Source organism: Mytilus galloprovincialis, chromosome 11, assembly GCF_965363235.1.
Source record: "Mytilus galloprovincialis chromosome 11, xbMytGall1.hap1.1, whole genome shotgun sequence".
Classification (NCBI taxonomy): Eukaryota; Metazoa; Mollusca; class Bivalvia; order Mytilida; family Mytilidae; genus Mytilus; species Mytilus galloprovincialis.
In genome coordinates this window covers 33,651,226-33,667,092 of record NC_134848.1, presented here as the reverse complement: position 1 = coordinate 33,667,092, position 15,867 = coordinate 33,651,226, and the positions used below count along the sequence as shown (strand labels likewise).

At 33.9% G+C, this 15,867-nt stretch overlaps 1 protein-coding gene across 1 annotated transcript; it reads right to left on the bottom strand.

Moving 5' to 3' along the window:
- Positions 1–2,875: 2,875 nt before the first annotated feature.
- On the bottom strand, positions 2,876–5,313 carry LOC143051107 (G2/M phase-specific E3 ubiquitin-protein ligase-like). The gene is made up of 4 exons (XM_076224132.1): positions 5,077–5,313; positions 4,193–4,347; positions 3,640–3,878; positions 2,876–3,049 (listed from the first exon to the last, which is right to left on the bottom strand). The coding sequence occupies exons 2-4, from the start codon at positions 4,213–4,215 to the stop codon at positions 2,958–2,960; spliced, it is 354 nt and encodes a 117-aa protein (XP_076080247.1). The 5' UTR covers positions 4,216–4,347; positions 5,077–5,313; the 3' UTR covers positions 2,876–2,957.
- Positions 5,314–15,867: the final 10,554 nt, after the last annotated feature.

Here is a 15,867-nt window from a genome sequence, read left to right as displayed (position 1 = left end):
TCATACTCTTGGCCATCTTTTTTTCTTACAGTTAGAACAAAATTAGAAAGAAGCGAGTCAAGCTCAACAACTGGTATAGTTTGTATTTCTCTCGTTTCCTTTTTCGTTTTAAGAAACCTGGTAACCAATGCTAGATCATAAAAGGATTTCTTTGCAGTGTTTTTGTTTTGCTGTTTATCAAGAAAGTTTTGTACACCAGTGTCATCAAGATGTAAAAATTCTTCATCAAACTGTTTATCTTCATCAACTTCCATGTTTTCATGTGTTGTGTCAACAGTTGGGACATTTGGAACAGTTGCAATACATGCATTTGTAGTTTCAGTTGTGTTTGTTTCAAGGGAGTATTCAGGACATACTTCAGTACTTCCTTGATCAGCCAACATATCTATTTGGATCAGGACATTTTCCAGATCTTCATCAATATCTGGATTTACATCTTGTTCATCTTGTAATAAATTTATAGGAGACCACAGGAGATTGAAATTTGCGACTTCGTCCGACATTTTCTGGAAATTTTAGCAGACGAAGTTTGGGGGGAGGGTTTATGGCATTGGAATATGTTGGCTTTTCAAGAATCAATTGAAATTGTAAAAAATTATAAAAACAAATACATAATTGGTGTAAGAAAACAAAACTATCGAATCTATTATTTTTTTTAATTATTTCTATTATTTAACACCGACAGTTTATCGACAGTTTAACGATTTTTGACACTATTCCCAAGGAAGTGACGTGACATTGTTATAAGAAAGTAGTTCCGGTAAGTAGGCGTGGCCAATAGGTCAGTCGAGGTCATTGACGTATAAAGCTAACGTTTATACGTATAGCTTTATCTGTACAGTAAAATAGCTGATTGCAGTATAATAATAATTAATTGTTCAATGACAAAATAATTCGAATCACTGATTATTGTGATACTTGTCTTTTTGTGGATTAATAATAAAAACAAACGTTTTGTTTTGATAAAATATTCAGCTTGAAATTAATAAAAACAATGATGTACAACTGTAAATTATGAAAAGGATAAAATTTACAAGTTCATTTATTTATACTCTAGTCTAAGACTAGTCATACTGCCATACATTCGTGATTGACTGAATACAATTATTTTGTTAACAAATATCAACAAAGATAAATACATTGTATTCCAGTATTCTACTCTGCAAATCAAACATGATTACAATATGAACATTCTAGAAGCACAAAGAGAAGCTTCAGCCGCAGAAGCCGAGGCTCGCGTCCTGGAAAAAGTTAAATCACAATAATACTGAGCTAAGAGGAAAATCAATTCGGAAAATCCATAATCACATGGCAAAATCAAATAACAAATTGCATCAAAAACGAAAGGACAAGAACTGTCATATTCCTGACTTGGTACATCCATTTTCAAATGTAGAAAATGGTGGATTAAACCTGGTTCTATAGCGCTAACCCTCTCACTTTAATGACAGTCTCATCAAATTCCGTTATATTTACATTGATGCGTTAAATAAACAGACACGCACAATAAATAAAATAGTCAAAATATGGGTACATCAGTCATCGTATAACAATTTAAAAGAAAAATAGAATCAATTCTTTATTTTTAAATTCTTTAAGAAACTGACAATCTAAAGTTATTATAAATAGCAAATATATTTACCAAAAAAATTGGGTTGTTCCTCTGAGCAGACATCACAAATTTCTTCTTCTCCTTCTTTTGTCAGTAAGTAAATCTATTAGTTCGTATTTGGCACAATCAGCATGAAATGAAAAATGAAAAAAATGTAGTACCTGCACCTGATGTAGATTCTGAAAAAAAAAATCAAATTTTATCAAATTTATCTGCTTCAGAAAAAAATGACAAACGTCTACAAAATCAATCTAATGGCCCACATTTCTGTGAAGAACTAAAAGGTTTTGTCTGGTAAATATATATGAATATAATTCATCACGCCAAACTCCCGAAAAAAAGGAGGGAGGGTGAATACCAAGATGGTCTCAATTTCCTTCATCGTCTCAACGATTTTTTTTTCAACTCATCATTGATAATGGTCAGACCCATCCTTTGTCTACATTTGAAAATGCCTGTAACAAGTCCGAAATATGACAGTTCTTGTCTATTCGTTTTTTATGTGTTTTGTCGTTTGATTTTGCCATGTTAGTATGGACTTTCCGATTGGATTTTCCTCTTGAGTTCCGTATTTTTGTGATTTTACTCTTTTTTGTCAACCTTTTCATCTGATCGGACATTCGTCGCCTTAACTTCTGAAAATCCCCCTCTGGATACAATGACTTGGCTTGTCCAGGCAGTTCATCTATATCGGTTATAATATGTTGCAGTATCATCTGCCAAATTGCAGCGGTTTTTTTCATAATTCCAGACAATAATTATTTTCTCCTTTAGAGAATCTTCGACACTCATCTTCTTTGCTTTCAAAGCAATTTTGGAATATAAGTGGTTTTTTTTTGGTATGTCCAAGCAGGTCTAAAATAAGTAAACAATTTCTCATGGAAATATGGTCACTTGGTCTTCTTCCGACCGGCAGTAAAACGCTTGCTAAAGTGGGGCGTCCGTTTGGCTGTGCGGAATGTATCTAATTCGCAGTCACGTCCGGTCAGATTGGGGACGTTAAATCCGATGCCTTGTGTAAAGAGAGTGCAACAACTCTTTGAGGGGTCTGTAGGTGGTCTGTTGCATGGCACATTTTCTCTCCCTATCCTATATACTATTGTTTAAGTCTTGCCAAAACCACAAGATTACTTTAAAGATCTGACAAGCAGACCTTTAAATTTATCTTCATCCTTTATGCCTCGTGGAAGAGACAATGACAATGCACATGTTGATGCAAATGGTAATCTACCATCATAGTCATAATCATATCTTCATCCTTTATGCCTCGTGGAAGAGACAATGACAATGCACATGTTGATGCAAATGGTAATCTACCATCATAGTCATAATCATAAAAAGATATCTAAATGTTGTTGGAGAATCCAGCTGGAGGAATTTCGTCTGCTCCTGTTACAAAAAATAGCAGCTCTTCAAAGCTTACATCTACTTCTTTCTCTGAAACACATTTTTGTTTAAAATTTTTGTCATTATCTTTTTCTTATTTGATATTTGCAATCAGATTTGAAATAACAACAAAAGAAACATCAGTATGTGCTCAAAGGACAACATGCCCTGCTTGCCTTATGAAGCTTGGAATTTGTAATTTTGTATAAAAGTTTGGAATGTTCAAATTTAACAATAAGTTTACATATACACATCAAACGTACCATGCTTATAATTTATTTTACTCCAGACGTACGTTTTATCTATAAATGACTCATCAGTGACGTTTGAATCAAAATAATTGAAAGACCAAATAAATTAAAAAAATTAAGAGCATTGAGAACCAAAAATTCTAAAAAGTTGCATATTGGTAAAACAAAACTGGCCTTCTGAAGACCAAAACATATTGATAGATTGTATATCACATTAAAAAGTCAAGTGAACCTTGAAATAAGGGCTGTTCCATAAAACCAAACATATTACCGAGGGAGGACATTTTAAAATATCTGCCATAGGTGGGTATCAAATACATTGAACATTTATTTGAAATTGTAAATTTGCCTCTATGGGTGAAAAATAAAAATCATGAAGCATATATATACCATCAATATCTTGAAGGAATATTTCCCAGCAATAAATACTGTCCTCCTTTTCTGCTCTCCTGTTGCTGCCAATGACACTCCATTTAATGTCATACAAACTTTGAAACATTCTTTTATTCATGTTTTGAGGCATAGCAGAAAACTTTCCTTTCCATGTTTTAGGATTCTGCTTCACGATATCCCAGAATCCAAAAACATCATTTAATCCACTGCAAAACTGTGCAATTTCAGCTGATGTTCTGTAAAACAAAAGTTAATTTTCAATGATATGTACTTATTTCACATATATACATGTAGTAAAAATAATTTCTAAATTCAGTTCTTTATAATGAATAAAACATTGAAATCAGAAGTTTTTATTGAGAATTTAACGTAGCACATCAGTCAAGAGGTATTTTTTTTTAATTATACTTTTTTAAATTTGTATCAATCTTAACATTGTGCAAAAAATCCTAAAAACCTAAAAATCAGTTGCCAATATTTTTTTAAGGATTTGACGGATGCCAAGTGTCAGCTGTGCCAGGTGAGCAAAAAAAAAAAGAAAAAAAAATACCTGTAAAAAAGAAGTTGTTTCATCAAACTGTTTACAACTTTATCCTTGTCCTCTATTTTCAATCTCCAGGCTCCATTATATCCCTGGTCCAATAGCCATTCTCCATGATCATTGAGAAAGGCATCTCTTTCCCCATTGGTTCTTATTTCTTTTAGCTATAATAAATAAAGGCATGTTATATAAATTTGCTAAAATTCTACTACAATCATGCAATTGTGAATTTCTAGAAAAATATGGAAATAAATGCAGAAGAATGTATTCCATAACCAGAAATATTTATCATACACTGAGTTTACCAGCTCTGAATTACTCTAAATATATGCACATAGGAAATTGATTTAAAAAGAAAGAATTATGATAAGATATACTGGATTGGTCCTGGACCCGATTGATTTTAACATAAACAGGAAGTTGTTGAATGATGAATCTGAAAACGCATCACACAGTATAGTTCCCTCATATAAACCTTGATACTAAATTTCAAAAGCCTTGATGTGTAGTTCCTAAGAAAAATGCGACGAAAATTTCATGGGATGGACTGACGGACGGACTGACAGAGGTAAAACAGTATACCCCCCCTTTTTTCCAAAGCGGGGGTAATAATAATAATGCAATTACAATTCTGTTGCATTTTCACAATAATAAAGACATCACAATAATTTCTAAATTTACAGTAAGCAAAAGTCAACAAACCATGATGAAGGGTGGTTCCATAGAAATGAGGCTTGCAACTTCTTACCAAATATCTTTGGTCCATTGCTAACTGATCTTATTAAAAACTTTAACATTTAAACTATGTGTTATATTCATTTTATTGACTGATAAATTGAAAGAGCAAGCCAAATTATCTGCATAGAAATTAGAAGTTTTTAAACTGTGCTCACCTTCTGCAGAACATCTCTTGCTGCAGTATCTGGAATGGTTTCAATTTCAAGACCTCTTAGATCTTTTTTGCTCTCCAGTCATGAGCTCATACGACTTCTGATTTAAAAAATACATTCCTGGGCCATCTTGTGTTATACTGAGCGCCACCAATCTCCCCGCTAGCCGATATTCATTTTATTCAAGCTTTTGGATATTATGGGAAAAAAATTTATATTCTCCCTCTCCTTCAAACAGAGATGATTTTGCCAGTTCTTGTATTGCTAGACTGTAATGGAAATAAAAAAAAATCCATGTTCAGTGGACCGTGAAATTGGGCTGAAAACTTTAATTGGCATTTAAATACAATCAAATTCTAGACTAAAGCAAATTGATTATTTACAAATAAAAATCAACAGTAAGATAACGTGATAAATATTAAAAACGACTTAAATATAATAACATTTTTATATTCTATAATAAATTCCAATTTCTTTTAAAAATGCAACAATATTTGATTTAGTCCTCTATGATGAGTTTATGTTAATGGAACATTATTAAATAAATCATTCATATTATTGACATTGAAATGCTTCTTACGAACATCATCAAAGACACTATTGCAGAAGTCGGGAAATTGAATGATACCAGATTTCCGTTACTGACACTGATCTACAGAATGAAATTTGACAGAGAATAGCAAGTTTTCATGTTTGAACATTTCATTCAGGCCAAACTATTGCAACATAGAGAACAGTGAAGCTCTGAAAGAGCTAGTGGACAAATGTCTGATAGAGGCCAAAAGAACAGACATATCAGTCGGTATTAAGTATATTAGATACCCGTGTGCAAGAAATGAATAGCACTGTGCTAAACACAGGAATTTCTTACTTTGACACAAACAGCCCACCTAGTGGAGAAGCTAAAACTAAGCTAACCAAAGAGGCCAACAATATAAATGAGGAGTATAATCTTAAGTTAAGAAAATTCGTTACGGACATGAGAAACATATCTCGCTCCAACAATGATAGCCCTAGTGTGCCGACCAGAGAAAGGGACGAAAGGAGAACCCCATACTCCAGAAACGAGAGACGGGATAAGCTCTGTTTTTGTGTCAATTAAACAAGGAATTACCGACCGTCGTTTCTACAAATACTAGTAACCTATTACAATAGCAATTTTTATATGAATCTGGTCAATTTCAATATATTTATAAATAATCATTTATTCAAGACTCTAGGAGCTCAAGGTCTAGATCGAATTCACCACAGAATGAAAGTACTGACAGCAACAGCGATGAGACGGCTCAAGCTGATCAAGAGAGAGCACGGGGTAGAGGAAGGGGACGTGACAACACAAGAGGGAGAGGACCAAGAGGAAGAGGTGCCACCCAAGCAGCCGGACCAAATAGGGCCGAGGTAGCTGCAGCTACTATAGAGAAAAGAAATCGAAAGATGGAGGTATATATCATTCTAGCAGATCTGAAAAAAAATTGGAAAACATAAAGGGGAGCTACCATTTGATTTTAAGGGGGGGGGGTGCAAGGATGAAATTAATTTTATTACTTGTAATCTCTGTCCTGTCTTTTTTATTTTTAAATCTATTCTGTAGGGCTCCCCCCCCCAAGATATCTTTCTTTGCATTTACATAGGCGGATCCAGGGGGGGGGGATCATTGAAGCATGACTTGAGCCCCCCCCCCCCCCACCCTTTTAGGAAAGGTTCTGGATCCGCACCTGATTTATTTAATTACGAATAATTATAGAAGTAAAAACAGACATGTTTTTTTCCATTGTTGGTACTGCCAAAATATTAAAAACCAAGTTCTAAAGTTATATAGTATTAATTTTAAGGAGAGAATTGATAGAATATCAGAGGAGAGTGCGAAGCACTATCTTCGGAGGTTTGTTAAGAATCACCCGAGTTATGCCTTTGACGTCATTGACACTAGTAGCACGATTTCAGTCTGAAACGGTAATTTTGGTCTGATTGTATCTTAATTGACTGGATTTACCGCTAGAGGAAAACGTCAAGACTTGTCAGATCGTTAAGTCTCCGTTTGGATCGATAGTCTCATTAGGTAAATTAGTCCGTTAAGGCATGTCAAGATTTTTAAGACTGTATCTTCTAGCGAGCTGTTTAGATCCGTTAAGACCGAAACAGATCAAAACTCAAAATCAACATTCAAAAGTGTCAGACCATTTTTTAGATCCGTTCAGTATGCCGGTATGATAACACGAGTTACGCCCCTTCTGCTTGATTAGTGCATTTTAGATTAATTATATATTTATTTGAAGTTAAAGTATTATATCATGTATATCTCTCGAATAAATAATAATAAAAAAAAGTAATTAAAGATTAAATCCTCTGTTGATTCTTTATTTCTGTTGTTGTTTGTTGGGTAACTAATAAATTATTCGTCTATATATGTTGCTTATTTTCTAATAAATATTAGTTTATATATTTATATTAGCTATAAAGTGCAAGGACGTATGGTAAATATATACACATGAACCCTTTGTAAACTTATTTTTCGTATTTGAAAATTAGAAACGGAAATATCTATTAAACATAACCTAAAAAAGGCGATGTTGTATATTTGCCAACGAGACAATTGAGAGGGATGTTAATTTCAGCATAAAACTATATTTGTAATTTGTATGTAAAATATTTTGTTGTCCCTGCTGAACCTGAAAATTGCTCGTAAACACATTTTTCTACAGTACATACCTAGAAAATAAATATTATATTTTCCGACAATGATCATATACTGCATATAAATTTGTGCAATAAGTAAAAGAAAAAGAGTGAAATTTAGAAACCAGGTACAGGTGAGCTAAAAAAAGGATTTGTTTTCAGGCTCATGATCCCTGATAGCATAGGTGGTGTATAAATGATTGAAAGGACCATTTTACCTGGTAGTACCTCGATGCTATACAACTTCGTACTTTATTTGGCCTTTATTTATAAACATAGCGCGTATTGGATACCAGATCCAATATGTACTAAACGCATCAGGCCACCTTCACCGCCAAAAAAGGAAAGGAAAAAGGAGGAATGCATGTAGCAGAGGGTAATTATACTGAGACAGCAGTAGAGGTAGGTAAATTAAAAGGCCACGCAGCGCTTAACTGTGATGTTGCAAGCTACATAAAATGCTGACATTGCACTTCATACAGCAGGGGAAGCTAAGAACAAAGCAATTATACCAGATTTTGTATCAACAATAAAAGAACTTTAGACAGCAATCTAAACACTATAGGAGAATTCAATCAAATAAATTTGCAAAATGCCGAGCAATCAATAAAACTCCCTCAATACTTTTTAAAACATTTACAACTGGCTATATGTAGATTTTTAGAGCCAATAACTCAATACCAGCTAGTTAGAAAAAAACTTGTTTTACCCTGAAGAATTAGTACCATATAATGCTATTACTTAAAGCACTATGTACAACGTAGACCAAGTTAAGGCTGAAATGTAATGAAGATAATTTGAGAATTGGGACTAGGTGAAACCAAACATGAAAAACCACAGGGTGGAGGTCGTTTAATGTTTAAACAAAATTCCCAAGAAATTGGCGTAAATTTTGATTATTATGAACATGCTTTAAACAACAATGAAAATATACCACCATTGAAAAAGCTGAAAACAACACATAACAACGCCAGAATTTCTATTTAGACTGATTGTTATTTTGATTTATTATAATTTTGTTTAAATTCGTTAATGTTAAGACACTTCCAAGAAACTCACTTTTTTGGTACATTTCTTCCCTCGTATACATGTATATCAGTACTGTTCGGCAAGACATACAACTTGCAATGTTATACTTTATGTTGATCGTCAGTATTGTTTCAGTACTGATTGTGTACTGAAAGTATACCTATAACATTAATACTATTATTGAGTTGATATTTTCATTCACTGTTTTGGAATAAGCTTACTTTTCAGTGCGCACCTTATCCATATAAAAAATAGTTGTTTCTTTATGTATAGTTGAAGCAGTCGATTTGGTGTGGTTAATCTTTTTAATTTGAATGTGTATTGTTTAAAAATATATTTTTGGAACTGAAAACTTGTAAATTAAGTAACTAAAGTACGGTACATAATAGTTGCGACATATTTTGTATCTTGTGTAGGCATTGCTGATTCAGTGTTGGTCTATCATTAGAGAATTTGTATTGCAATGTGCCTCTCAACACAATTGTTATCCAAAGCTAGGTTTGATAATATTACTATTATCCCTTTTTAACCGGTTACGTTTTTTTCTTCGACGATATCACCCTGCTAAGCAGATTAGTTGTACGATCCCATGATGCCTTCTTTTTTCTCTTTCCGGTAACGAATTCAGCTAGACGTACAGAAAACCAAAGGCCAATCAGCTTGTTGGGTAAGTGTCATATTTAACTCGGGATCACTACAAATACAAAGAACGACAACATAATTTCTGATTATATTTTTTTTAAATCAAGAGTTGGCTGGATCAGGCAAAACTGTTAAGTTTGAAACTGTATGTCTGGTAACATTTTACTTATTTTTAATTATTAAAACTGATTTTTTTTATGAAATGTTATCTAAAGAGTAAAAACACAATAATACTAAGTAAATTGTAAACATTGTGTTATCATCTTAATCGCTGAAAAACGACAAATGTTACGAAGAAGCACTAACATACATCCATCAAATTTATCATCCTAATTTTGCTTATATCATCGGATTTTATTTTTCTATGTAGAATCCACCCTTAAAGAATGGAAGGTTTTCAGTACTGGTGTTAAATTGCGCGTTTGAAATTCGCACAGGTAGACATAAACTAATGTTTTGGCGGCATTTCATTTATGCAGAACACCTACACCTATAATTTAAAAAAAGAAAGAATAGATGAACGTATGATACAGAGTGTATCTGATTCCGAATAAAGCAGGCTTGGTTTGCAAACAATTTTCGATTAGCACAGATTTAGAAATAAATTCGGGAAAATATGTTCAATACACCTAACGTTGAAAATGGAGCACCTTCGTATGCTGTGGGGTCATCGTCTGCCGTTTTCACGCCAACTTCGGCTATGCGAATTAGCATTTCAGAAATTAGGAATCGTCTATTCTAGCGATATTGTACTCCCAGAAACAGAGGGAAGGTTCCTTATCTCTGAGATCAAGAAGCCGCTTTCGATAAAGTTTTACTAAACATCCGCTTGTATGTAAAGCTTGGGAGCTCCACTTTTACAAGTGTCTTTAATTCTATTATCACATTAGAGCTAAATTTAACGCACTCGGCTCGTTATCTCATTATGTCGTTTGCTGATTCAAAGCTGAAGTAAAATGGCAAACAAACAATATCAGGAGTAATATTTTGACCTTAAAAGTTTGTATATAAAGTTATTTCATTGAGTCTTTGATGCAAATAATCATTATTTCTCCTTCAAAATTAAAAAACTATCAGCGGAAAATCTGGATTTTGAATATTTTTTTGTCATTTGCTTTATTTTTATTCATCAATATACATCGGAATAACTTTTTTATGGAAAAAAAAACATAAAATTTTAATTTGCAAATATTTAATATTACCTTTTGACACATAACCATATCCCTCATTCTTTTGTGATACTGACAGGATAATTTAAACTGGAGGAGCCCGAATAATGTTTATTATTTTCTGCCTTGGTCGAGACTGTATGGTTAAAGCTCTCATTTGCTTGGGAACTGGCAAGTTTTGATAGTTTCTTTGATTGTCTCTTTATTTCCCCCAAAGCACTTTCTCCAGATCAGCTCTGAGACTTTTAGATTTCAAGTCCTTTCTGAATGGTAAATTCGTGCCTGTAGGACGGTGTCTTAAAAAACCACACCATTTTAGATCAGTTGTTTTGTTTTCCATACATATGATCGATCATCTCTCTGACTTTTTTTTCTTCTGGAGAAAATCGATTTTGTGCCAACATGTAGGAATAGTTCTTGGTAATTGCATTTATTACCATTGGTGTCAACTCTTTTTGCCGGAGCGGCCAACATGTCAAGTGACCACTGTGCACTACAGAGATGTATACGTGAACAAGCACCTTTAGTGCCATACACCAGATAAAACAGCCATGGCCCTTGGTTATTGTTCATGCATACAAACAAAAAGATGTAGCCCATACAGTTACAAAAACGAAAGAAGTCTGTCTGTTCTACAGATACAGCCCAAAACGTCAAGGAGTACTGAAAAGTATCATTGAACAATCCGTTTCGTGAACAAACGAAGAGAAAGCCTCTGTTAGATCTTTGCAAAACACAATGGGCAGAAAGACATTATGCATATTCCTATTTATTTGACTCTTATTTGTTTGTAGTAGAGTCTTTAGATTTTACACCCCAAGGGTGACTGGGGTATAGAATATGGTCACTTGGTCTTCTCCCGACCGGCAGTAAAACGCTTGCCGAAGTGGGGCGTCCGTTTGGCTGTGCGGGATGTACAAGTTCGCAGTCACGTCCGGTCAGAAGGGGGACGTTAAATCCGTTGCCTCGTGTAAAGAGAGTGCCACGCTCTTTGCACGTTAAGAACCCTTGCAACAACTCTTTGAGGGGTCCGTAGGTAGCCTGTTGCAAGGTTAAATTTCTGTCTTTATCCAATATACCTGCAGCAAGATGGCAGATTATCAGCATAAGAGAAGCAGGGATGTCGCTGTAACAACTGCACGTATTGTTGGTCATCACCATTCCACTATAAGTCGTTTTGAGAACAACTAGAGGCTCTAAAGAGCATGTGTCGCTCACCTTGGTCTATGTGAATATTAAACAACGGACACAGATGGATTCATGACAAAATTGTGTTTTGGTGATAGTGATGTGTTTGTAGATCTTACTAACTAAACATTCTTGCTGCTTACAATTATCTGTATCTATAATAAACTTGGTCAGGTTAGTTTCAGTGGAAAATGATGGTGAAAATTTGACTATAAAGGGCAATAACTCCTTAGGAGGTCAATTGACCATTTTGGTCATATTGACTTATTTGTAAATCTTACTCAGCTGAACAATATTGCTGTTTAAAGTTTATCTCTATCTATAATAATATTCAAGATATTAACCAAAAACAGCACAATTTCCGTAAAATTACCAATGCAAGGGCAGCAACCTAACAACGGGTTGTCTGATTCATCTGAAAAATTTAGAGCAAATAGACCTTGACCTGAATAACAATTTTACCACTTGTCAGATTTGCTCTAAATGCTTTGGTTTTTGAGTTATAAGCCAAAACTTCACTTTAACCCTATGTTCTATTTTTAGCCATGGCGGCCGTCTTGGATAGTTGGCCTGATCATCGGTCACATTTTGCAAACTAGATACCCCAATGATGATTGTGGCCAAGTTTGGTTAAATTTGGCCTAGTAGTTACAGAGGAGAAGATTTTTGTAAAAGATTACTAAGATCTACGAAAAATGGTTAAAAATTGACTATAAAGGGCAATAACTCCTAAAGGGGTCAACTGACCATTTCGGTCAAGTTGACCTATTTGTAAATCTTTCTTTGCTGAACATTATTGATGTTTTCAGTTTATCTCTATCTATAATAATATTCAAGATAATTAACCAAAAACAGCAAAATTTCCTTAAAATTACCAATTCAGGGGCAGCAACCTAACAACGGGTTGTCCGATTCATCTGAAAATTTCAGGGCAGATAGATCTTGACCTGAATAACAATTATACCCCATGTCAGATTTGCTCTAAATGCTTTGGTTTTTTAGTTATAAGCCAAAAACTGCATTTTACCCCTATGTTCTATTTTTAGCCATGGTGGCCATCTTGGATGATTGGCCAGGTCGTCGGACACATTTTTTAAACTAGATAACCCAATGATAATTGTGGCCAAGTTTGGTTAAATTTGGCCCAGTAGTTTCAGGAGAAGATTTTTGTAAAAGTTAACGACGACAGATAGTTTCAGAGGAGAAGATTTTTGTAAAAGTTAACGACGACAGACGACGGACGCCAAGTGATGAGAAAAATCAGGCAATAAACGCTGTTAAAGACCTTCCGAGATAATGAAGACCCCCTTTACCATTTGCTAGGGAAAATCAAGCAGAATGAAGGTTGGTCTGAAGGCAACCCATTGCATACAAGACAATCCAAAAAAGAGAGTGGTGGCCATACAGGAGCCTTTTAACAAGAACTGTTCGCGATCGACTCATCGCTATTGGTTATCGTGCGATAAGACCATTTCGGAGACCTTTGCTAACGAACATACACACAGTTTTCCGTATCCAATGTAGTGCAGAGCTCGCAAAAGTTTGAAACTAGCATCGTGGAGGAAGATCCAATGCTCAAATGGAATTCGGTTCATCTTCCTTGGCCCGATCGTAGCCCGGATTTGAACCATATCGAGCATATATGGGACACTATTGGGCGGAAAGTGCGCAGTTCAAACACATCTTGAAATAAACAATGCCCTTCATCAGAAATGGTTGCTGCTACCTTAGCAACAAATTAGTCGTTTAGATGCGGTTATCCGTTTGAATGGCGGCTGCGCACAAAGTACTAATTCTTTTGCGTATAACGATCAACTATGATGTGAACAGTCATCTGAAGATTAATTTTGAAATGTCTGACATTGTAAAGTTCGACTACAATAAAAGTTGTAAAATGCATTTTTTTGGATAAAAAACACTTCATTTTGTTATTAAAATTGTGGTTATATAAATCAATTTTTTCAAACATTTTTTGTTTGTTTCAATGCCAATGTTATCATAAACTATGTTTCAATAATAGTATACACATATTTGATTATATTTCATCCAAAACTAGTATAAATGCAAAATTTTGCTGCTGCTAAATTATTTTATATAAATATACATATTAACCAAGACAATGTGTCCCCAGTACATATTCTGGAACCCATTCATCATTTGTTCTTCATGTGAACACTATTTTATATTGTTTATGTAAAGGAACTATGAACATTTAACCGTTAAATACAGTACTAAGTCACACTATCTTTTTCAATGTAAAGTCGTGTTCAGAACAATAAAAATGTTTTTATTAGAAAACATTATACTTTAGGTTTTTCTTTGTTTCAAAGTGAAGAGTGATTTCCTTTTTTTTTAACTAGTATACATTAGGATCTTGGGGCCTGCTCAAGACTTCCTCTGGGTGTGTGATTTCCCACATGTTGAAGACCCATTGGTGGCCTTAAGTTGTATATACATTTTGTTGTACCTTTGACATATTCCAAGTTTTCTCAATGCTCATAAACTTTGTTATTTGGCCTTTCAATTATTTTGATTCAAATGTCACTGATAAGTCTTTTAAAGACAAATCATCATCATCATCATGTCTGTTGTAATATAAATTGTAAGCCTGGCACCTTTGATATGTATTGTTTTGTACATTTATTAGGCTGTTAGTTTTCTCGTTTGAGTTGTTTTACATTTGTCATTTTGGGGCCTTTCATAGCTGACAATGTGGTATGGGCTTTGCTCATTGTTGCAGGCTTTATGGTGACCTATATTTGTTAATTTCTGTGTAATTTGGTTTCCTGTGGAGAGTTGTCTCATTGGCAATCACGCCACATCTTCTTTTTTACACATACATGTGTACTATACTGTAACTTGATAAGCAATACATTAATTTAACATACCTTTCACATCAATAATTACAATACTCTTAAAATAATTGGAATCACAATCACTGTGTGATGACAAGATCCATGAAGGTGTTTTTAAGACAGCCCCAACAAATGCTTCATTCTGTAATAATCATAAAAAAACAATGTATTCAAAAAAATACACGAAAACAAGAAAATTTTAAAAATTAAAAAAATGTGTTTTTTTCAAAAAGTTAAGCTAGAAATGCTGCTTAAGTGCATGAAGGGTAGAATCTTCATATATATAAAAACTAACCTTTTTTGATACTATAATTTTAAATATGAAAAACAGTCAATTAGATTATGTGTTTATATATAATCAAATGTGCTCTTTTCTTAACTGACAATACTAAAATATTCACCAGACCAACAAAAAATCAGGCTAGTGGATCCATTCACCAATAATAAGAATAAATATGTTAATCAATGTTTTTACATTTGGCAATGTTACATGACCATGACAATAATACACTCATTTCAAGTTTAAGAATAATAAATAAAAATGGGGACATCTTCATGTCCAATAGAACAATATGTTCCATATTTCTTTGAATTATACAAACATGATTTCATAAAAAAAATTCAAACAGTAAGTATTGCTTACCCTCCATGCTTCTAACATATGCAAATGTGGATACTGGTGTCTCCTGTATAAGCAGTCTTCACAGACCATTTCCCATGGTGTGCAATCAATGCACTTGAAAAGTTGGGCCTCTTTGTTGCACTCATGGCAGGAAACAGTTGATGGTGCTTCTGTACTGATAAAGGCCTCATACATATCATCCCTAATGGTACTCCAATCATGCAAGCGTTGTTCCTTTAGAGATAAATATGTACGCTTCCCTGTAGAAAAAAATAAACATATAAACACCAGAACCAAGTGTTAATACCATTGGTAATGCATACGATACATTTTACACATACAAGTAGGTGGTTCAATGGCCTTTATCTACAAAAATAGTCTACAAAACTACAAAGCCATAATTTTCAAAAATCAAATCAACAAAGCTAGCAGAAAGGAATATAAACTTAAATTTGTACTGCAAGCATTATTTCATTCCACCATGTTTTTACACTAGAGAATAATGCTTGTAAATAGTGTGAAAACGTCGTTCTTGATATATGTCGTTGTTTTGTTTATGTTAGACTGGTTAATTATGTACATAACTCAATGTTATGAATTTGAATAGTCCCGT

Excerpts from the sequence above, each read along its gene's own strand:
- LOC143051107 (XM_076224132.1), bottom strand. The coding sequence starts at position 4,215 with ATGAAACAACTTCTTTTTTACAG. Across the intron at positions 3,879-4,192 it reads AAACAACTTCTTTTTTACAG|AACATCAGCTGAAATTGCAC; the intron begins GTATTTTTTTTT and ends TTTGTTTTACAG. Across the intron at positions 3,050-3,639 it reads ATTCCTTCAAGATATTGATG|AGAAAGAAGTAGATGTAAGC; the intron begins GTATATATATGC and ends AATGTGTTTCAG.